The 23,684-nt window shown below is 36.4% G+C and overlaps 2 protein-coding genes and 1 long non-coding RNA gene across 5 annotated transcripts; 1 reads left to right on the top strand and 2 right to left on the bottom strand.

The window, feature by feature from the left end:
• Positions 1-5,080: 5,080 nt before the first annotated feature.
• Positions 5,081-7,873, bottom strand: RpS8 (ribosomal protein S8). The gene is made up of 5 exons (XM_046624338.2): positions 7,756-7,873; positions 7,193-7,323; positions 5,902-6,153; positions 5,484-5,613; positions 5,081-5,234 (listed from the first exon to the last, which is right to left on the bottom strand). The coding sequence occupies exons 1-5, from the start codon at positions 7,757-7,759 to the stop codon at positions 5,125-5,127; spliced, it is 627 nt and encodes a 208-aa protein (XP_046480294.1). The 5' UTR covers positions 7,760-7,873; the 3' UTR covers positions 5,081-5,124.
• Positions 7,874-7,896: 23 nt separating this feature from the next.
• On the top strand, positions 7,897-14,638 carry LOC124218014 (uncharacterized). The gene is made up of 4 exons (XR_011177034.1): positions 7,897-8,282; positions 13,360-13,514; positions 13,617-13,765; positions 14,142-14,638. It is a non-coding gene; the product is annotated as an uncharacterized lncRNA (long non-coding RNA).
• LOC124218009 (kinesin-like protein Klp61F) lies at positions 8,431-16,081 on the bottom strand. 3 transcript variants are annotated; one of them, XM_046624327.2, is made up of 16 exons: positions 15,887-16,081; positions 14,467-14,614; positions 13,607-13,756; positions 13,376-13,536; positions 12,945-13,094; positions 12,522-12,758; positions 12,029-12,404; positions 11,672-11,943; positions 11,415-11,554; positions 11,184-11,302; positions 10,555-10,899; positions 10,214-10,441; positions 9,956-10,135; positions 9,593-9,719; positions 9,276-9,394; positions 8,431-9,083 (listed from the first exon to the last, which is right to left on the bottom strand). In XM_046624327.2, the coding sequence occupies exons 1-16, from the start codon at positions 15,955-15,957 to the stop codon at positions 8,958-8,960; spliced, it is 2,949 nt and encodes a 982-aa protein (XP_046480283.1). In that variant the 5' UTR covers positions 15,958-16,081; the 3' UTR covers positions 8,431-8,957. The 3 variants fall into 3 exon arrangements, with proteins under 3 accessions (XP_046480283.1, XP_046480281.1, XP_046480284.1); XM_046624325.2 differs by having other exon boundaries at positions 9,593-9,815; XM_046624328.2 differs by having other exon boundaries at positions 8,956-9,179; positions 9,593-9,815.
• Positions 16,082-23,684: the final 7,603 nt, after the last annotated feature.

Genomic DNA, 23,684 nt, shown 5'->3' on the forward strand with positions numbered 1-23,684 from the left:
TTTCTTCAGTCTAGCCCCGAACCGCCTACGCTCCCTGCTTCTCCTGTACGTAGGCACTACGCCTTACGCCTCGAGCTCCGCGGCCACGCGAGGACGAAGGAGACATTTCGGATCCCCTTCTCCCCCCCCCCCCCCCCCCCCGAACGTCTTACGCTTGGGGTCGGTACCAGCCCCTTTTTTACCTCCCTCTCCTCGCCCGTTTTACCCCCGCTTACCCCTTTCAGACTGTCCGCTGCACCTTTGGTGCGCGCCCCGACGAACGAACGAGTTCGCTTCCTGAACTTCCCCTTTTCTTCGCGTCACGACTCACGAATCGTCCTCTCTCGTCTCTCTTCTTCGAACCGGCGCGGCGTGGCGCTATGAGTTCGTGTGTTCGCAGACCTTTACTTTTCGCGCCGAAAAAACTGTGAGGCTTTTTCATTCGGGCGTCGTTTCTTTCGGAACTTTTTCTCATCCTCCTCGGTCTTGTCTTTTTTTTTTTTTTTCTTTTTACTTTTTATTCTTACATGCTTTCCTTTTTTGCTCTCGCTTCTCCTTCCTATAATGCTTTTTCTTCGTTACTTTTTTTTTCTATCTCTATCCTCGACGCTCAGTATACGACTTACGCACCGTGAGAGAATTCTCGGATTTGCATATCGAATATCTGATAGGTCGTGTATACGTCTATCTATAGTCATTCTTTTTGTTTCCTCCACGTCCTGCCTGATACTCTTGGATCGTTCTCGGATCAAAACATCCTAAAAACGCGACATGTATAATACGTGACGCTGAATCCAAAAATGTTTCGGATATTTTTACTTGTCATCTATCCTAATGATCATACTGCAGATATGTTATACTGCTGCACCCAGCTTTTTAAATGCATCTGATTTAGAGAAAGAATTCGATGCGTTAATTACCATAAATCTTGATACTGTTTAGATATGACAAACTTTTCTCGTGTTAGTCAATATCTTTTTATCAAATGTTTGTAAGTAAAGTCCACCAATTTACTTTTACAAATCTGTGATCCACAACGGTAGTTCGTGAAACCGATAGTCTTATCCGCAGATGTAATCGTATAATATAGTAACGAATTTTCCTCCCAAACTAACAAATTAAGCGTAAACAAGTTTCGAAAAGTCGAATCAGCCAAATAATCTTCCTTCTACTAATATATTCTTTCCATCGTGATTATACTGGCCACTTATCCATTGAATTGACATCCTGAAGGGCGTTGGTCTTATAATTGCGAATTTTAACATATTATAAAGGACTCTGAAATCTCTCCATCAACTGGCGTTAGATATAGAAATAACATCAAGAACTTCATAACATTTTTGAAATCTTTTTATTATTACGTTCCATAGCTAGAGTTTCTTAAAAATTGATTATACTTACATTTCGGGTGAAGCTGATTCAGATTTACTTGAAAACTTTTTTGGTTTTCTAATTCTTTGCTCATTATCAGGCGCAATTTGATTAATATATGTTCTATTCGTCTATTTCACAGTCGATCAGAGTTAATATTTAACATTTATTTGCATTGACAATAAGAAACGGACGAAAATTTGGCCTTTTACTGACTGAAGGATGTAATATTGCATCAATATTACAATAAATATGACCATGGATCTTGGAAAAATATGATTCACGACCTCTGGCATTAACAATAAAAACAAAAAATCAATACTGTATGATGCAAAAGAAACTGAATCATTATGAGATATGACCTTCTAAATTGGGCACAACCATGCAACCGTCAGCATCGTTCGCAATGAACCAGCCTGCATCAATCGGTACAAGTACGCGAGTAAAATATCATCCAACCAATGAATAGCGGAATAAACAGGCATTCAGCTAGACAGACAGCATATAGATATTTCGTGATGGTATGTACATTAGTATTGAGATGTTTTTTGGAGGGTAGGTACAAAATTATTCCGCAATTCCCCAAATTCATTGGGCAGCCAAATATCCTGCGATACTGTCCCTGGATTCTTATTCGCGAGCAAAAACAATTGATTTTCGTTGAGCCTAATGATATGCGTAGGATAAAGAAATTTAAATAATCAGATTTATGTATGATAATTTAATGAACTTGCAGAGTAAATGCCAATGTATTACATTCAACAGTATTTGTTTTTAATTTCATATTACTGAGAACTTGTGTAGCAAACGCGTCGCAGGTTTTTGGTACGATGGCCATTTTACTATAATTTCGTACAGAGTAAATACAAGTTTTGAAGACTTTTTCATCTTCTGTTAACTTCCACACTATCACAGTTTTTTCTTATGTACGATGGCGTTATCCTTTTTGTGTCTACACCAATGCGAAAATATTCATGAGATAGTTCTTTCACTAAGGAGTTTTGCATTGTTACGATACTGACATAAAAAAACTTCCACGCTTCAACTAAAATACCGTTTTTTCAAAGACTGTAAGATGTGAGTATTCTCGACAGTGTTTCATTTCGTTTTAGCTGTGGCTGTAAATGAAAATATTTGAAAACTTGTTTGACCGACTCGAAACGCCAAAGCTTAATTAACTTATTGGGGTGAGCTTCAAGAAGGAAAATATGTGTGGCTGAAAAATTTCACAGTGACGTACATGACTTTATTACTTGTAACTTTCAAATGTGAAAAGTCTTTGGGACTTGAAAAGACAGAAAACAATAAGAAAATTGAATAAACTTGTATCTTACACACAGTAAATAAGGGAAGAATAAATTTTTCTTAACAACACACTTATTATATACATTTATTATTGAAGCATAAATCTCGAGGACCTATAAATTCTCGGAATATACTTTTGCAGTGCATTCACTTTGTCAAGATATAATGTCAAGGCTATTGACCATTTGTAATAAATTATGCAGGCGTGGTTTGTAAAACGATTAATTGTAAACATGTGTACCTCAATTATCAGTAATATATTTCAATTTTGGCGAAAATCAATTCATTTTGCAGTCGAATTTTTACGCGCTATTCCATACAGAAAGCACCTAAACTTGACATGTTGTACTTATAATTTTTCGAAAGTTCAAATATTTTTGCAAGAAAGTCGAGATGTTGACGTATCGAGAATTAAGAATGCAAAAAAGACATCCAGAATATCGCAAGAATCACAACTGAGAAAATTGCATGAAAATTATGGGATATAAAACCGCAATCAGAACATCGCTTGAACAGAATCAAAAGCTCGGTTATCAGTAAGTTTGGTTACGGGAAAATGTTTTTTTTTTTTATCGGAGTATCAAGCGTGGGGTAAAATTTGATTTTTTGTAAAATTATACCGTACATAACGAATGGTTCGTTACAAACACTGTCTGCGGAGACAGCATACCGTTCAATTTAAACTAGGAATATGACTTACCCTGCGAAAGTATGTCCTAGGCACATTATAATTATTACATTCACCCCTGACAACATTTGCATTGTGAATATAATATATTATGATTCAAGAATCATTTTCAGCATCTCATGTGTGAATGCCGATGATGATATTATTAAGATCCTGTTTTCAAACTTAATAAAATGTTGTGAAGAATTATTTTTACCAGTTTCGTCAACGCTTTATTGCATGTATACTATAACTTGAATTCAATATATTGCTTTAATATTAAAATTAAAGACGGAACATGAGATAAAAGTGCCTAAACTCGCAGATTCCATCCGAAATTGGAAAATCTATGGTGTCTTAGATGTCGGCAACATCTTGACATTGAAATTATCATTTTCACTTGATCAAATAACATACTTGGGAACAAATAATAAAATGGGAAGGCCAAGTCTAACATATACATACACAGGATTCATAATTTCAAAGGTAAATGTTAGTTTTCACTTGACCGTTTCGGATGTCCGGGATCTAATTATTATGTATCAATGAATGAGTGTCCAAACATTTTGGTTTGAAGTTAACGACAAGACCGCTAAACACTAGCCTAGCACATGATATTAATAAAATTCTGTGTTTAGTTTCAAAGCAATTGCATATTTATTAGCTAAGTATGATTAATTAATTAAAATATTTGTTCGGTTCTATTACTCGAAAATTTTTCCATTATTGCAGAAGATATTAAGATCTGCTTTATATCCTCAGATTTTATCTTCGAAATATAGTTGAACAAGAAAAGATGACTGTATGCAGTCAAGTCTTGCAATAAATAGAATAAATATGTTTACACCGCAAATTGAGCTGTTAATGTCAGATTTTGAAAATTACAATGGAGTTTTGAGTATGGTGTCTGTTTGACCGGCCATGCAGCGTTTATTGGCTCTCGATCACAAATATTTTATCGCAAGACCATGTCTCCATTAGATCATGGATTATTTTTGCGTTGCTCTGTAAATGTGCGTTGAATCATTTTGTACAGCGCTCTGGTGTCTAAAAAACTAAAGCGTGCATGTTTAATTAATGCTAAATTTATTTGTACGAGGCTGCAAAATCTTGCTGTTACTAACACATTGACGGCACACAGACGAAATCACCAGTGACGCACAAATTGCGGGGTATCGGAATTTATTATTCTGCAAAGATGTAGATTTTCATACGGATTTTATACCAATTCATGTAAATTGTCGAAATTATATTTACAATTTTAGCAGTAACCGAAGCATTTCGGAAAACATTTAATATTTTCACTAAAGTGAAAATTTTCTTTAAATATTCGAAATATCGTTAACAGATTGAGGATTCCACTACTGATATCGGGTAATTCGGAGCCAAATCGTTAGGAGCGCTTACGTTTTTAGAAGGACAAATGATGTATGCGTATGATATATCGGTCAAAGATTAAAATTTGTTCAATTATTTTACTTGTGAGCGTTAATACTTAGCATGTAAACCTGATAAACGACAGTACAAGAACCAGCTATTCCTGATCAATAGCTAAACCAAAGTACACTTGTACAATTTACAACTTGGAATTATTGTACCCTTTCATTTGATGAAGTAGGAAATATTTTGAAATGCTATGTCACGTAATTCTTACCTCAATATCAAAAGCAAATTCACTAATAGAAAAGGAAGCAGGTAAATGTTGACACAGGGTATAACATTCAACAATTACAATTACATTAAATAAATTGATCAATCTTCATTTTATATATTTTATTCACTTGAAGATGGTTACAAGCTCATTATTTAGCCTTCTTACTCTTAATCTTCCTCATGTAGAACTCAAGTTCTTTTCCTTCCAAAATATATCCGTCCGCTCTGCCACACTGTCCTGGTCTGCTAGCAACACAAGCTGTAAACGTGTTTATTTAGTTAATGAGTGTTGGAAATTTTTGTATCAACGGAAAATGCCTTAAAATTATCGTCAGAACGCTGTGGAAAATGAGTCATCATAATACTCAGAGTAGGTAAGGGTAATCATCACGTTAATTATTGAATAAGAGAAGAGCAAACTGCAAAGTCGAAAGTAAATATTGCATGGATCAACTACCTACTTATTACATACCTATTCAAAAACAAACAAATTTTCAAATTGGCTTACCAAGTACTCTACCAGTGGCAAATTGCTCTTCAAGCGCAGGTTCTACTTTGGCGAAGCGTTGTCTTGCCTTGTACTTGGCTTCTGTCTTTTTTGATCTCTTCTTGTTCAAGATTTCTTCTTCAGCTTCGGTCTGTAATATAATTTTTCTGTGTCATCATCAATACCAAAATTAAAGAAACAGACTGAATGATTAAGAATCAAATCTACTCAATTTCTCAACAACTGCCTAAAATTTATATTCACCAATATTCACGTAGTAGATTTTTTTTTTTCCAATGCTTTACTTATGCCGTTCTGAATTTCTTCCCAAATAACTCACCTCAAATAATTTAGGGGTTGTGAATTCGATAAGGTGTCATGAAAATGCTAGTAAATATTTGATACCATGATTGAAGGCTGTGTATGATGTATTACGTACCAGCTTAGCTCCTCGTTTACGTCCCAGAGGCAGCACGTAGTGTGATTCATACCATTGACGGAATGGTGTTGCATCAATAGTGACGATGGCATTCTTGACAAGAGTTTTCGTACGGACAAGTTCGTTGTTGGAAGCATTGTACACAACGTCGATAATACGGGTTTTACGAGTCGCACACTCCGATCCCCACGAGAAATTACCCGTGTCCAAACGAAGAGCTCTAAACTTCTTGTTGCCTCCACGAGTACGAACCTTAGCAAAAAAAAAAAAAAGGTTATCAACTTGAGGAAGAAGAATGTACTATCACTGACTATGTTAGTTTTGAAAACGTCAGAACGCTGTGGAATTAATTGGTGTCCTCATGGCAATCAGACACAAACAAGTTTTCACATCATATTAAATACTATGTGGGAATTGGGAAATTCAGGCTCATGAATAATTTCAAAAGGAATTTGTTTCCATTGCAAATAAATAAATATATATATTACTGATACTTCAGTGTGATTACGAAGATATTTGGAATGACTGAAAGACTTATCATCCAAGATATGTCTATATTTATGTATATTAGTATTATATTGTATACAGATACATAGTATTGCTTCGATTTCATTGATGTTAATCATTTGAAAATCACTGTTCTTTTTTTATATTTTCTTTTCAGCAATATAATTTTAAACGTAAATAATGTGCAGTTTCCTTCAACCTATATTTCAAACCAACTGTATGTATTACTTTAACCCTGCGTGGTCACACTGGGTTGATTTTGTTCCACGTGAAATTTCACTTAAGAATTCCTGGAAAACCGAAAAGCGACAGGGCGCAGCTTTTGTTACTAAAAGAACTATCGTAATAAGATAGTAAAAATTATCGTGGATTGATTTTTCATAAAAATCCTTAATTTTCCTCTCCTCAAAATTGTGCATTTCCAAGCGATCCAAAAATTATATTTCTTTCAGTAGAACCGATCAAAGCCCAGTTCTTCTCAAACATTAGAGTTTATAGATTAGTAAACCATAATTATCAACTGTTGAAATTTGGGCCAAAACAAGTTTTTCGACAGTTTTCACTCAGATGCCAATATATAGTATAAAATATAATGACTGTTGTGCTCAAATAATTATGGACACACATTCTAGAGAGATTCGAAAGTTTTCAAGAATTCTTTTGATTTGTTAAATTAACTCAACATGTTGAAAACTGTTCGTGGACGTTTTCGACCGGGTGCTACTGGACAGAGTTAGTTGTTGTGTATACTCTTGTGAGAATAACTAACACGATAAGAACTCACAGTGTGTATACGCTGAGGGCCAAGTTTGGTGTTAGCAGCAGGGCGACCCAACTCGAACTTCCTCTTCTTACGCAGAGGCTTCCTTTTGCCTCCGGTAGCACGTCGCTTATGCCAGTGATCCCGGGATATACCTTTGGAAAATATTGTACATGTTATTGATCAATTGACAATATGAATACGAAGTGTCTATGCATAGACACGAGAAAGTGAGGTTATGCTAGCGCAATTCTACCTGTACAAAAATTCGATAAAACAATCAATAAGTTGAATTACAATTAGATGTGACGCGTTTCAGCGACTGAGTTCGGAAGTTGCAGCAGCTATGAGTAATGCGTGTAAATAACTAGGAAAAAATCACATGTCTAAATATCACAACACTGGAAGCAGTGTCAAAAAACAGTACGTGTTTTCGAAGTTTATAAGGAATATTATACAAAAATAGCTACTGGGTTACTTAAAAGAAGGTCTTGGGAACAAGATATCGTCAAAATTTGCGGATTTATGTGTGTAAAATCACAGATGTGCGTCGATTTCGGTTTTCATTCAGAAAACGAGACACTCACCCATCTTGCTAGCGGGCTAAAAGAAGCAGGAACTACTCGCCAGCCAAAACCTATGGTTGGAATATCCGGTATGGAGAAGGTTGCCGATCACTTCCGCAAGAGGCGCACTTCATACGTAAGTTTACAGTCTCTCACGGACTAGTCCGTGCCAGCCCTCTGACACACGCTGCTAAAAGCGGTTTGCAAAATGTCCCTTGATTCTGTCGCCAATTTCCACCACTAGTGGCGCTAGTAGTTACCTGACGAGTTTGCGCGCAGTCAGCGAGGGCAGCGAGCGTGTCAGAAGTCTACTAGCGCCACGTAAAGTCACTAAAAAAACGAGGACAAGACGCGTACAATTTTTTAGTATACGAGCAGTGGTGAGTGTCAGGGGGCTGGTCCGTGCAGTGGCTCTACGAACAGTGTGGCCCATGTGTAGCCAAAACGCGTACTGATTGGCTTGGAAAACGATCCCGCCAGTTATTTAAAAAATTTACCATTAACATTTAACGAGCCGACCGAATGATTAATTCAGAGACATTGCGCATGTAAGTATGTATTTTTAATGTGATTTATCTTAACAACAATATCTTTCTACATGCATAAAAGAAGGTTGCAATTTACATTATATCAGATTTACAATTAGAAAAATTATTTATGAAGGTATAATAATGAACAACTGCCTTCATAAAATCAATATATATATGATATTTATGGTACTAATTTTTGATATATTAACATGAAACTTTTTCTCTTATATCAGATTAGCGTAGTTTAATTGAAATGGTGATATTGAAGGTATTTTGACGATATGTTTATAAAATTTTTCTTTCCATATATTGCGTTCAAAATTTACAGAGCTTGATAATATATTATTTTTATGATCTAAGTTTACTTTCTCATATTTATACCGAAATGTGGTAATCAGGGGGAAGGAATAAAAATAGTTTGAAGATTACACTGTACTAGGATGAGAGGAAATTTTTCAAATATGTATAAATCGGTTACTTGCCACACCTTCCTCAAACACTTTTACCCTACACACAATATTTATAAAATTAATTGACTAATCTTTTATATATGCTAAAAACAAAGTCTTATTATATCTGATTTATAAAATTCAAAGCTATCAGAAGTAGATTTCTACCTGATAGTGTGCTTTTGGCCAGCCTAAGCAAATAAAATTGAATAATAAACACAACAATCGAAAGTGTGGACTTCATTTAGTTATCCGTCCCAAAAACACTTCGATCAAGTAGATCAGACGACTTAAATGTAAGTATTATCCGCTTTGGTTGAACAATCCGAGATTTTACATGCTCTTCTCTGTTGTTTTCGTTGTGGCAGGTCTGTAAAGGAGTCAAATATTTCCAAAAATTCCACCATCTTATGAGATTCAACATCACTTTTGTGGATAAAATATGAATTTACTGTATTGCCGGTGACTGAAAATCAATGTCAATGTGAATAAAATATAAGTGTATTTTACCAAGAAAATGGTTTGTGAAACAATTGAATTAATATGACATAACAGCACTGACCTCATTATTGGTGACGGTGTCGTTTATTAAGGCACGAAAGTGTTGAATTATTCGCTGATGGGGTGAGGTTTCAGCGAGCTCTTTTGGATAGCGATACTCCGTTTTCACTGGTGTACTTCCTACGATTAGTATTCATCAATGTTATTTATTGTAGCTAGCTAAAGCTCAAGTTAACTACTTTTGGAATATAGAATAATGATTAAAGAGATCTAATTCAAAACATCGTTTCAACTTGTGAAAACTAGCTCAATTTAAAAAAAATTGATGTGAAAAAGGCTATTGACAACGTAACTAGTGCTTCACTAATCCTGCAGTACCTGTGGGAATATCTCTTCGGACGTCTTCAGTAATGAATTTATCAACTTGATGTAGTGTTATGCGTAATTTAGCAGCGACATCAGTTGCCCACCGAGTGGCTCTTAAACTCTGTTCCTCAAGTTTATGCTGCAATTCATGATTAAATTGCCTGGATTTACTTCGTTGGGACTCCAAAAATTCATCACGATTTACACTAGCATTTGCAACTAATTGTTCTAACACCTGGTAAATACATTTATTACAATTCAAATTTAACAACGGTATGAATATTCTAATTCAATTTTGTTATGTTCACAAATAAAAAAAGAAATTTTTTTCCATAATTCCAAAAATATATGATTTTTCAAATTGAGTTGGCTTACTTGAGCACTTGACAATATTTTTTGCCGCTCCTGCTGAATTACTTCTTGTAATTTAGCTGTACACTGTTTAGCTACTTCACAATGTTTAATCCAAACTGTACTGCTGTCTTGAAGTTGGGTTTGTAGTTCATCTACTAATTTATACCGATGAGCAGCAACAGTATCTACTATCGATACAACCTTTAAGCATATGATGCAAGGGGTAATATTTTCATTTTGACGTAAAGTACTTTGTATCATCTAGAAAAAAAGTGTTACCTCATTAACACCAAATTGTACTTCATTCTTGACAACGTGAATTTCTTCTTTGACTCTATCCTCATAGCATTGTTCACTTTTTACAACGTTTTGACATGATTCAATTGCATCAGTATTAATATTGTCATTGATTTTGCCAATGTTCATTAAAATGTTAGTAACCTCTGTGTGATTTGCTTCGTTCGATTTACACATGGCCGTAAATTGATTACATAAATTCTCAAATTCCTGAAAATATGGTATATCATATATATATAGATACATCATAATTGAACATATTATATGAGAATCACAAAACAAGCAGAATCGCGAAGCAATATATTTGTATATGGTCAACCAACCCCTTTGAATGATTTGCTATTCTGAAGTATCTCGCTTTCTTTGGTTTGTACTGCTAGGATGTGCGCCTTAACGTTTGTGATGTTCTGTGACAGCCGTTGCCTACTCATTGTCAAATTATGGCAAATATCTTTCTTTGCAATTTCAATGTATGTAGACATTTCTTCCAATTTTTCTGTTACGCATGCAGATAAGGTTTGCAACTTTTTTTGCATGGTAGCTTCAATTAGATCCTCAAGTTTTGATGCCAACATCAGAGATATTTCATTGAGAAGTTGAATTTCGTGATCAGATACAGTGGTAATGTTTTGCAGGTGTTCATTTATCCAAGCTTGGTACGTGTTGAACTGAACACAATAAAATTCTATATACCCATATGAAACCAGTCAAGGATATTTAACCTTGCTAATAGAACAAGTTTTTTTGAAGTTTACTATTAAATACTAGTATAGTACATGACCTATTCAAAATGACAAGACTATAAGTTGTGAATACACATTGTCGATGGTCAAAAGTTTTGATCCTTTTATCTAAGGTTTTAGAAAATAAACGATTCTTATTTAAAATGTAAATTGTTTTAACTTGAATTTGGACGTGACAGTTGAGTTTCTATTGTAACCAAAATACTCACAGAACAATCTGTATGTTCAATTAAAGATGACTTTGCCATAGATTGCCTGTTAACAAGATCTTTACAGATATGTTGAATTGTAGTGTCGATGCCTGTATTTTGTACTCTCAGTTGTAAGCCTACAGGTATTTAGGAATAAAGAAAAAAGTTAACACGCAACAGCCTCAAGTCGATAAATCAAATTCTTTTAATGTATTATGTATAAAGTATAACCTGAGATTATAAGCTCACCTATATCGTTTTTTGTGTTTATACAAACTTGCAGTAAATTATGGAGATATTCGATGCAGTCTTTCTCAATTTCTTCCACTCCCTTCGTGATGTCTTGCTGAAGTTGCTGTTTGAGTTTTTCATTTTCTTGTTCCACTTGACTGTAATGCAATAAGAAAATACATGTATTCTTTCATCTCCCTACTATAATGAGCATATTTAGGGAATCGACTATCACAAGTGAAAACAATCGAATTATTAAAATTTTTCTCATTTACGTTTTGCGACTAATTACATCACAGAGCTTATGAGTGTCATTGATAGCAATATCGGCAACTTCTAGTAACTGATGCGCTTGGGATGAGAGAAGTTTTTCAGTTGCAGCATGTTTTTCAACTAAGTATGCAGTTTCATCACGTTTCTGTTTAGTCTTCGTTAATTCGCTTTCAGTTACTTTCAAAATACCTTCAATATTCGTAAGTTCTGTTTGTGTTCTATATAAATCGTTTGTACTGACTTGATAAGCAGTTTGTAAGTTGTTAAAAATTTCCTATTAACACAGTATTTACATTAGTTGGTGGATACATTTCAACACTTATTCATATGTAAAATATCGTAGAAACAGTGCTACTTACATCTTTTTTATTCTTCTGTTCTTCCAGAGCCTTGATGTGATTGATCTTATCAGTGATATCTTTCTCCATAGAATCTATTTTAACTCGCATATTATTAAAATTTTCGTATGCTAAATAAACCCCATTGCGATTTCGGGTAGCCAGAAGATCGCGTCGCAGTCTTTCGATTTCCTCAGTGTATTCTTTGAGAAGTGCTTTCTTGGATAATTTTTGATTGAGTTCTGGTCTATTCGTAATGTTTCTTGCCCGATGTGCATAGTCCAAAGTGGAAAGTGTTTCTTCCAAATTAATACTAGCTGGTGACACAGTAGCGATTATTGAAGTTTTGGTACGACCTCCGAGAGACTCTTGAAGTAATCTTGTCAATTTGGACTCTCTATTTAATTAAAAAGTTATGTTATAGTTTCTGACATGAAGAGTGATGGGATAATTATTAAAAAAAAAAAGCATATTAAAAATTATAATTGAATGGAATAAAATGTACCAATCGTACCGATAAGGAATATGTGGTGCTCGTTCAACAAGCGAAGTAATTACTCTACCAAGGGTTAGTAGAGACTGATTGATATTTCCTGCTTCTCTTGCTCTTCGGTCCACAGCGCCGGATCTTCCTACATTTTCACTTCCCGCCAAGTCGACCAAATTCAATTTTCCCGTTTTCAATAATTCTTCTCCGTCGACTGTATTTTCTTTTATGTGTATTGTAATTGAAAATACAGTGTGAGACCGACTGCAATGCACGAATCCAACTTTAATAGTACTGTCTCCATAAATCTATTTACGACAATGGTGACTTGAATCAAAAACATTCAATAAAACCGATATTTGTAGATATAAAAAAATCCATTGTTTTAAAAGAATTCATTTCGACAGTAGAAGAAATCAGTGTGATTCTTAGTACACTTGGTTCACTGACCTGGATTGTGCATTCATAAGAGTAGCGGCTTTCTGCCTTTTTTCTGAACCTTTTTCGAGTATCTTATACACTTCACACTTATTGTGAACTGTCACTTCTTCCAATCCGTGGATTATAACGGCCCCTTTCTTACAAGCATCCTCGTACAATCTACCAATATGTGAAGGTATTTTAGAAAGACCGATAAGTATCATAGTAGTAACATGGAACTCAATAAAGCACAGTGTCAAAAGTAAGTATTTTTACGATGGGATGAAATAACCCCTTGCAAATAAATGTATTTTCAAATCTTACATATGACTACAATGTTTTTCTGAAAGTATTCCGATCTACTTCACTATTAGCTTTTCTGATGGAATTTTGCAAGTTCGTGTTCTTTTACGATTAGATATTCATGATGGATTCTACTTTCTAGGATGTGTGAATCGAACCTTATTTTAGATATGTCGTCGTTTGAAGCGAGAAGATCAAATAACTCCTCATTATATAATTCAAGAAAACTGACGCGTACTGAATATTCCTGCACATCCAATGTGTGCAGTTCATCAAATAAATGACTCAACGAGCGAGGTATGATTCCTGCATTTGTGTCCTGTGCGAAAAGATTCAAGTATTATAAAAGTTGAAAAAATTCAAATTAGAAAATAATTTTGTCTGCTTACACTATTCCAGTACAAAGATGGGTCATTGCTTACACCTTCCATGGTAAAAGTTTTACCTGTACCAGTTTGTCCATAAGCAAAAACTGTACAGTTATAGCCTGCTAAAACTTCTTCCACTAAAGGGCTGACCACCGCTTGATAAATACTGACCTGTGAAACGTAAGAGATTGAAAATTAATTGATAAAATGACTAACAAAAAATTCAAACTGTTGATTAAATATTCTGATGAAAAGTAACTTGTTAACATTTTTAATCATTTCTGTAATATCTCAATGACTTTTGAAAAAAAAATTATGTTTTAAGAAGTTTTTGCTATCACAAAATCACAAAACAATTTTTAGATACACTGTATATATTCCAGAATAAGTTTACAAATTCATTTAAACTTGATGCAAAATTATTTTTCATTATGTCGAAAAAAGTCGGAAATATGTAGTATGATATAAAACATCAGCTAGAAGCTATAGAAATATTTGTTAACTGCTTTCATAGAAAATACGATTGAATTGTAATGTGTTGTAAATCCAATTGCAGTTTTGAAATACAACCAAATGTTTGAGTGCTACTCAGCTGGGCACCGCGCTGCACGTTTTCACCATGCCGAGGAATCTGTATACCAAGCACTGACCTCCCTGAAGTCAATAAAAGAGGGAACTACAATGTTCTCCGGGTCAAACCATTGCGACCATTAATTGCAAATTACTTATTACAGGATACATCTAGAAACCTTTGTGAACCTTTTTTTTTTGCCTAATAGACCTCACTATTTGTATGACTAAATAATATAAATTCCTTATTCAGAAAACGAATCCCAATCACAACAAGTACAAGTACAACAAATGTAAGAACACAGTCTTACCTGTTTGGACAAAGGTCCAAAAACTTTATCAAACGTGAATTTCTTAGAAAGCTTGTCCGGAGGTTTCTCATACACGATAATGTCTTTGCTAGAAGATACTTCTATCACTGTTGAGGATTTACCCAACTTTTCCGCATCATTTGCTGGTCTGCAAATAATAAACACAGCACAATTAGCATGAAATAAATTTTTCAATGCAGTGTTTGTAAAATTCGATTTTACGCCTTGTTTTGCGGGTGTAAAATGCAATTGCACGCACATGTGTGTCTAAAATGAAAAACTTACAAATTTTATTAAAAACGTTATCATACGCAATAAAAAATTCATGGTAGTATGTTCAAACTTATTGTCTTCTGTTTATTCTATATTAGCAACATCAATGATTCACATAATAAATAGAAAGAAGTGAATATTGATTATTCATTATATGGATTGTTGAGGATTGCTCATGTACATTGTAATTTATTCTTGCAATTCAAAAGACAACTACTGATGTGAAAAAAGGTAAACATTCATCATTTACCATTTAAGTTATTCAGGTTGCTAATATGAATGATCATTTATTTTTGGAATTTGAATGGCAGCTATGAATAAAAAAAAAAAAGTGAATATTGATTATTTATCATGTGAATGAGTGATGTTGCTATAATATAGAATATATGCAAGATAATTATTTTAGTCATATTTCCATGAATCGATTTTATTTTTAAAAGAATATTCTTAGGTATGGGAGGGGGGGGTTCCCAGGGTGAGGATTCACCCCTGCATCCTTCGACCTGCTTCCGACCGCTGGTCACCTCTGATACATTGCAACAATGTATGTCTGATTATTATTTCTGTTATTCTTAGCCCACCACTGAGATTTTTTATGAATTTCACGCACAATGCATCAGAAAATGCTCTTGGCAACTGCTATGCAGAATTGTACACTCTTGTATACTATAATCGCGAGACACTTGGGCCGGCCTGGCCAACCCACGTGCGCGACGATCAAACTCTGTTATACACGCACTTGTTGCGAAAAATACTATTTTTGACATTTAAAATAGCTCAGAGTGAAGTGTTCTTTCGATTGACCGCATTATGTGAAAACTTGCTTTGTGAGTAGAATTTATAGTACCACTCAGATTAGACCTTTCGTCGGGTTTTTTTGAGCAGCAACAATGTAGGATTAGTGAACTTGTTTACACAGAAGCATCAATGCTTGACAGTGGTATTTGACAGAAGATGAAACCACAATGAAATATCGAATGAATCATTAAATACTTTGGTGAACGGGGTTGATCGAAATATATTACATACACGTAATTTATGAATAATGGAAAGTGAGGGTTTGTAATGATTTGTGATTGCCATGCTTTTTGGATGACGACAAACTCAATTAAGGCTTGGATTATTTGTACTTTATTCGAACAAGTACCTGACACGAACGAAGACTTGAATGTGTTGGTTTTTATCCTTTTTGCTTGCCCGCGTTTCGGCCATTTTCATTCAGAAGTAGTTTCAGATATTTTTACTATACAACGGAGAATCCCCGCATAATTAGTTTGCCTTTGGTGTTTCGCTCTTGTAGCCGTTGAAGCAAACTTTTGAGTTCGGTGTTTGAATCAACTGCCGCCAGAGGTATCCGTAATGAGCCGTATGGCCACGAAACATTAACTGAGGATATACGTCAGTGAACGTATTGGGGGCAAGTTGAAAAGGTGTCCAGTTGTAAGCTGCAAGTAACAGTTCAACAACCCACCAGAATAGCGCTAGCGCAGCAAAAGAGCATGATATGAATTAACAGTTGTAGTCGGAGTGAAGAAGTACCCTTGGGAGTGAAGTGTGCTGAGTTCAACAATTCAATATTTCTGGTGACTCAGTAGTCAGTGAAATTGCAGTATACAAAACCTCAACTATTTACGTAGTCCAAAATAATTTAGTACATTCGTTGACTGAAGAATATAAAGACAGTTGCTCTAATGGCTTTGGTGTGAAAACCGAAAATCTTCGTGCGCTTAAGCTCCCTTAGATGTTCCAAGGGTAGAGTTGAGAACTTATTGCAGAACATCAGAGAGATACCGATTTCGACATGATGCTGGCTACATTCACCTTCCGAGTAACACAGCTTCGCAATGGTAAGCCCAAGCCAGTACTTGGCCGTCTGTACTTATCGACTTGTCGGCGATACAAGAAATTAATAACGAGAATAAATTTCTTCCAAAATTCGGAGCAAAACAGTCATTTAATTAAAGCATATATAGGTACCCGAGAGAAGAATGTATACATATTTATATCAGATGTAATAATGATGCAGAGACCAAACAGTACACATGTATATGCTGTCCTAGTACGATATTAATATATATGATCCATTTACGATTAATACATGATGCATACCATAAATTACATAATTTTCCGGAAGACAAACTAGATTATCTACAATAATCGGCTATAATACGAAAGCAGAAGAATTATTTATTTCGAAATAGAATTTTATTTGACACGCGCTAGATGTATTCCATAACATTAATATTCATAATTATTCCAACAACTTTTCATTTGCTCTCTCGATATTGAATTTTCGCAGGCATAGAATCGAAACGCTGTTTTAGCTAGTCGCAAGTGAAGTATCTACGTTGGGTAAAGAAGCAAAGTTGTTTTTCGAGAAGTGTTCGTATGGAAAAAAATTCAGAGTAACTGTAATACATCACGAAAGCGCTAATTTTGATCGAAATGAAATGGATGCTCCGTATATGAGACAGTATTTAACGCAGTGTCCTGATTTGAAGACCTAAACAGGTGATTACCGGTGATTTTTATTTATTTTTTTTGATAGGGAGATCTTATACGGGAGATCAACGGGAGAGAAGATACGAGGAAAAAAGCACCTGCTGAAAAATGTCGAAAACACAGGTTATCGTTTTTTGGCTGTAACTTTCGATGCGTCGATCGCAGCGTATTGGGACTGCGCCCAATCGATTTCTCTCGCAAAATTACGTCGGAACAGTGCCACAATTAATTTATTCCAGCACTTTTGAAAATCGCGAAAATTTTTGCCAAATATGCAAAGGGATTAGCCTTACTTTTTTTTGGGGCAAAAAACTTTTGGTCTCAGATTCGATTTAAATGACCCTTATCTGACCAATTGGACCCTCAGGAACTCAGAAATCGCAGCGAAAAGAGCGTAGGTCCAACAGGAAAGAAGTTACGAAGGAAAATGCACCTGCTTAAAAATGTCGAAATCTGAGGTTCTGGTTTTTTGGCTGTAACTTTTTATCCGCTGCTCGCAGCGTATCGGGACTGCGCTTAATCGATTTGTCTCGCAAAATTGCGTCCGAATAGTGCCAGAAAAAATTTATTCGAGCACTTTTCAAATATTAATCCTCACGTAATATTTTTGATGTGTTCTGATACTGAAAATATTTATTGCTATTCCAGGTACAACCCGAGGTGGCTATCGGTGGTTGTTCGAGGTGGTTGGCGATTGTTGGAGGTGGTCGGAGGTGGACGAGGAGGAGGACGAACTGAACTGAGTCTCAAAGCCCTGTTGACATGAAAGCAGCTATTTGATAGAAATTATAGTTTATAGTTTACACAGCCAATTGCATGATATTTCATTATAAATATATATGTTTCAATGTATTTAGGAATAATTTATCAAATATACAGAGGTCATGTGCAAATAATAAATGAATTGATTCGACCGCAGTTTGATGTATTCATTAGAGCTTTAACAATAAATTTAAGCTTTGTTACTTCTTTTATTTTATTATGGACAATCGAAAACATTTCCGACTAATCGTGCTGTGGAAGCATGGGGATTAAACCAAATGTAGCAAAAGATTAGAAACAGTGTATGTAGAGTACGGGTATTTTTCTAATAATGCAGATAGAATAGAATACCACGCCTTGCGAATTAGCTTTCCAGTCAGAGATGAATGATGAATTTTAAGGACTGCATTATCGTTGTTGAATACTCTATGCCTCATGGGAAAAGAAAATCTGTAACGACAAACTTGATGCACCGGATCATCGTCGACTTTAACTTTTGAAATGTCCTACCATTTCCGAACACCTCCAAACATCCTATTTACCTATATTACCAGATTAGCTATGATATGAAAAGAGAAGAATTAGTCATTTCGAAATGAGATTCTGTTCGACATGCGCTCGATGTATTCCATAACATTGATATTCATAATTATTCGAACAAATTTTCATTTGTTCACTCGATCTTGAATTTTCGTAGGCATAGAATCGAAACGCTGTTTTAGCTAGTCGCAAGTGAAGTACCTACTTTGGGTAGAGCAGCAGAATTGTTTTCGAAGAATGTTCGTATGAAAAAGAATTCAGAGTAACTGTAACACATCACGGATGCGCTAATTTTGATCGAAATGAAACGGATGCTCCGTATGTGAGACAGTATTTAACGCAGTGTCCTGATTTAAAGACCTGAAAACGTGATTGTCGGTATTTTTTATTTTTTTGATAGGGAGTAAAAGAACGAAGCTTCTTAAAACTTCGAGTGTATTTTATCACACATTTGAAAGGTACGAGCAAAAATTTTGACCATCCAAGTGTCGCAGATCGGCAGGGTTATTAACTGACTCGTTAACTGAAGAATATATCATCAGTCAAAGGTTGACCATCGAAGAGCCTAGCCGCTTCAGTCGGGAATCGGCAGGAAAGATGAAGTGCGTATTTCTTGTCTGAAATGTAGAAACTAAAATCATTATACATCATGTCATATTATACATAGTATTGAAGTTCGAAACTAGAGTTTGGATGTTCGGATGTGCAGAATGTGACGTCGCCGAAAATTTTTTTTCTCTTGACGTCATCGATCTATATAGAGGAAAATCAGCTAACCGAATTCCTCAGTCTGGAAACAACCGCGCCGTAGAGAGGACGTATGAAAACCGCGCTCCGCAGATTTCGAGTACCGGGTTCTCTACCTCCTGAATCCTGCGCTCTGAGTCCACTTTCTGGTGTAACTCGAGTTCCAGGACAAGCGCTGGGTGGTTCCTGCACTCCAGGTCCGCTAACTGGTGAAACTCGACTTCATAACAAGCGCTCCGTAGTTTCTGCGCTCCAGGTCCGCTACCTGGTGAAACTCGACTTCAGAACAAGCGCTCCGTAGTTTCTGCGCTCCAGGTCCGCTACCTGGTGAAACTCGACTTCATAACAAGCGCTCCGTAGTTTCTGCGCTCCAGGTCCGCCACCTGGTGAATCTTGACTCTCGGAGGACAAGAAAGACGAGAACAAGGTGGACGAGGAGGACGAAGATTTCTGCACAGTGAGTATAGATAACATTCGTGTAATATTTAATGGAAATTGTAAATATATTTCATCTAAAATTTTTTGAGCTTGTCATGTACACAATAAATTATTCCAATTCATTTTTCGGGCAAGCACAAATTCAGGAGCTACAAATGCGCTAGAAAAATTTATTCTATTATTAATTAATTATAAAAATCCTTACACAATATTTTTGCTGTGTTCTTATACTGAAAATATTTATTTCTGTTCAAGGTATAACTCGAGGTGGTTATGGGTGGTTGTTGGAGGTGGTTGGCGGTGGTTGGAGGTAGTCGAAGGTGATGGAAGGTAGTCGCATGGTGAGGTGATGGGGTGATGGCGTAGTGGGGTGATGGGGTGGTGGGGTAGTGGGGTGATGGGGTCATGAGGTGTGGGGTGATTTGCATTTTTGGCGACATTTTTCGCGATTTAAAAAAAAACTGGAATAAATTCGTTCTGGCATTATTCCGACGTAATTTTGCGAGACAAATCATTTAAGCGCAGTCCCGATACGCTGCGAGCAGCAGATCAGAAATTACAGCCAAAAAACAAAACCTGTGATTATATGAATCCTTACGTAATGTTTTTGATGTGTTCTTATACTGAAAATATTTATTGCTATTCCAGGTACAACCCGAGGTGGTTATCGGTGGTTGTTCGAGGTGGTTGGCGATTGTTGGAGGTGGTCGGAGGTGGACGAGGAGGAGGACGAACTGAACTGAGTCTCAAAGCCCTGTTGAGATAAAAGCAGCTATCCGATAGAAATTATAGTTTATAGTTTACACAGTCCATTGCATGATATTTCATTATAAATACATATGTTTCAATGTATTTAGGAATAATTTATCAAATATACAGAGGTCATGTGCAAATAATAAATGAATTCGACCGCAGTTTGATGTATTTATTAGAGCTTTAACAATAAATTTGAGCTTTGTTACTTCTTTTATTTTATTATGGATAATCAAAAACATTTCCGACTAATCGTGCTGTGGAAGCATGGGGATTGAACCAAAGGTAGCAAAAGATTAGAAACAGTGTATGTAGAGTACGGGTATTTTTCTAATAATGCAAATAGAATAGAATACCACGCCTTGCGAATTAGCTTTCCAGTCAGAGATGAATGATGAATTTTAAGGACTGCATTATCGTTGTTGAATACTCTACGCCTCATGGGAAACGAAAATCTGTAACGATCAAATTGATGCACCGGATCATCGTCGACTTTAACTTTTGAAATGTCCTACCATTTTCGAACACCTCCTACCTCCCCCTGCCACCTCCGACCATCAATGGCCACATTCGACCACCCCCTATCACCTTCTGCCAGCGCCGACCACCTCCTAACATTTCCGAACACCTCCAACCATCCTATTTAGCTATATTACCAGATTATCTATGATATGAAAAGAGAAGAATTATTCATTTCGAAATGGGATTCTATTCGACGCGCGCTCGATGTATTCCATAACATTAGTATTCATAATTATTCCAACAACTTTTCATTTGCTCTCTCGATCTTGAATTTTCATAGGCATAGAATCGAAACGTTGTTTTAGCTGGTCGCAAGTGAAGTATCTGCGTTGGGTAGAGGAGCAGAATTGTTTTTCGAAAAGTATTCGGATGGAATAAAATTCAGAGTAACTGTAATACATCACGGATGCGCTAATTTTGAACGAGATGAAATGGATGCTTCGTATATGAGACGGTATTTAACGCTGCGTAGTGGTTTAAAGACCTAGAAAGGTGATAGGGAGAGAAAGAACGGCGCTTCTTGACACTTCGAGTGTATTTTAACACACATTTGAAAGATACGAGCGAAATTTTTCATCATCCAACTGTCGCAGAACGGCAGCGTTATTAGCCGACCCGTATCTTCAGTCAACGGCTGACCATCGAAGGGCCTGGCCGCTTGAGTCTGGAATCGGCAGGAGAGATAAAGTGCGTATTTCTTGTATGAAATGTGAAAGCTAAAATCATTATACATCATATCATATCATCATACCTCATACCTCATACATCATACATCATACATCATACATCGTACATCATACATCATCATACATAGTATCAAAGTTCGAAACCATAGTTTGGATGTCGGACGTTCAGAAAGTGACGTCACCAATTCAAAATCAGCTAGCCGAATTCCTCAGTCTGGAAACAACCGCGCAGTAGAGCGGACGCATGAGAGTCGCGCTCCGCAAATTTCGAGTACCGGGTTCTCAACCTCCCGGATCCCGCGCTTCAGGTCCGCTACGTATTTCGAGTACCGGGTTCTCAACCTCCCGGATCCCGCGCTTCGGGTCCGCTACGCGGTGAAACTCGACTTCCAGGATAAGCGCTCCGTGGTTCCTGGTTCATGTTTACAATAAATTATTTCAATTCGTTTTTCGCGCAACCCCAAATTCGGTAGCTGTCAGTCCGCTAATAAAATTTCTCGACTTCCAGGATAAGCGCTCCGTGGTTCCTGGTTCATGTTTACAATAAATTATTTCAATTCGTTTTTCGCGCAACCCCAAATTCGGTAGCTGTCAGTCCGCTAATAAGATTTCTCGACTTCCAGGATAAGCGCTCCGTGGTTCCTGGTTCATGTTTACAATAAATTATTTCAATTCGTTTTTCGCGCAACCCCAAATTCGGTGGCTGTCAGTCCGCTAATAAAATTTCTCGACTTCCAGGATAAGCGCTCCGTGGTTCCTGGTTCATGTTTACAATAAATTATTTCAATTCGTTTTTCGCGCAACCCCAAATTCGGTAGCTGTCAGTCCGCTAATAAAATTTCTCGACTTCCAGGATAAGCGCTCCGTGGTTCCTGGTTCACGTTTACAATAAATTATTTCAATTCGTTTTTCGCGCAACCCCAAATTCGGTGGCTGTCAGTCCGCTAATAAAATTTCTCGACTTCCAGGATAAGCGCTCCGTGGTTCCTGGTTCATGTTTACAATAAATTATTTCAATTCGTTTTTCGCGCAACCCCAAATTCGGTGGCTGTCAGTCCGCTAGTAAAATTTCTCGACTTCCAGGATAAGCGCTCCGTGGTTCCTGGTTCATGTTTACAATAAATTATTTCAATTCGTTTTTCGCGCAACCCCAAATTCGGTGGCTGTCAGTCCGCTAATAAAATTTCTCGACTTCCAGGATAAGCGCTCCGTGGTTCCTGGTTCATGTTTACAATAAATTATTTCAATTCGTTTTTCGCGCAACCCCAAATTCGGTGGCTGTCAGTCCTCTAATAAAATTTCTCGACTTCCAGGATAAGCGCTCCGTGGTTCCTGGTTCATGTTTACAATAAATTATTTCAATTCGTTTTTCGCGCAACCCCAAATTCGGTGGCTGTCAGTCCGCTAATAAAATTTCTCGACTTCCAGGATAAGCGCTCCGTGGTTCCTGGTTCATGTTTACAATAAATTATTTCAATTCGTTTTTCGCGCAACCCCAAATTCGGTAGCTGTCAGTCCGCTAATAAAATTTCTCGACTTCCAGGATAAGCGCTCCGTGGTTCCTGGTTCATGTTTACAATAAATTATTTCAATTCGTTTTTCGCGCAACCCCAAATCCGGTAGCTGTCAGTCCGCTAATAAAATTTCTCGACTTCCAGGATAAGCGCTCCGTGGTTCCTGGTTCATGTTTACAATAAATTATTTCAATTCGTTTTTCGCGCAACCCCAAATCCGGTAGCTGTCAGTCCGCTAATAAAATTTCTCGACTTCCAGGATAAGCGCTCCGTGGTTCCTGGTTCATGTTTACAATAAATTATTTCAATTCGTTTTTCGCGCAACCCCAAATTCGGTAGCTGTCAGTCCGCTAATAAAATTTCTCGACTTCCAGGATAAGGTTGCTGGGTGAGTAAAACACTTTTACAATATTTGATGGCAATTGTAATTATATTTCATCTGAAATATTACAAACTTGTCACGTTTACAATAAATTATTTC

Source organism: Neodiprion pinetum, chromosome 4 (assembly GCF_021155775.2).
Source record: "Neodiprion pinetum isolate iyNeoPine1 chromosome 4, iyNeoPine1.2, whole genome shotgun sequence".
NCBI classification, from domain to species: Eukaryota; Metazoa; Arthropoda; class Insecta; order Hymenoptera; family Diprionidae; genus Neodiprion; species Neodiprion pinetum.

What these genes read in the sequence shown, in the direction of transcription:
- LOC124218009 (XM_046624325.2), bottom strand. Translation starts at nt 15,957, where the DNA reads ATGAAAATGGCCGAAACGCGGGCAAGCAAAAAGGATAAAAACCAACAC. An exon ending in TTGGACCTTTGTCCAAACAG is followed by an intron (nt 13,757 to 14,466) that starts GTAAGACTGTGT and finishes TACGTTTCACAG; the next exon opens with GTCAGTATTTATCAAGCGGT. An exon ending in GCACCACATATTCCTTATCG is followed by an intron (nt 12,405 to 12,521) that starts GTACGATTGGTA and finishes TTAATTAAATAG; the next exon opens with AGAGTCCAAATTGACAAGAT.
- RpS8 (XM_046624338.2), bottom strand. An exon ending in GCCCTCAGCGTATACACACT is followed by an intron (nt 6,154 to 7,192) that starts GTGAGTTCTTAT and finishes TTTTTTGCTAAG; the next exon opens with GTTCGTACTCGTGGAGGCAA. An exon ending in TGCCACTGGTAGAGTACTTG is followed by an intron (nt 5,235 to 5,483) that starts GTAAGCCAATTT and finishes ACACGTTTACAG; the next exon opens with CTTGTGTTGCTAGCAGACCA.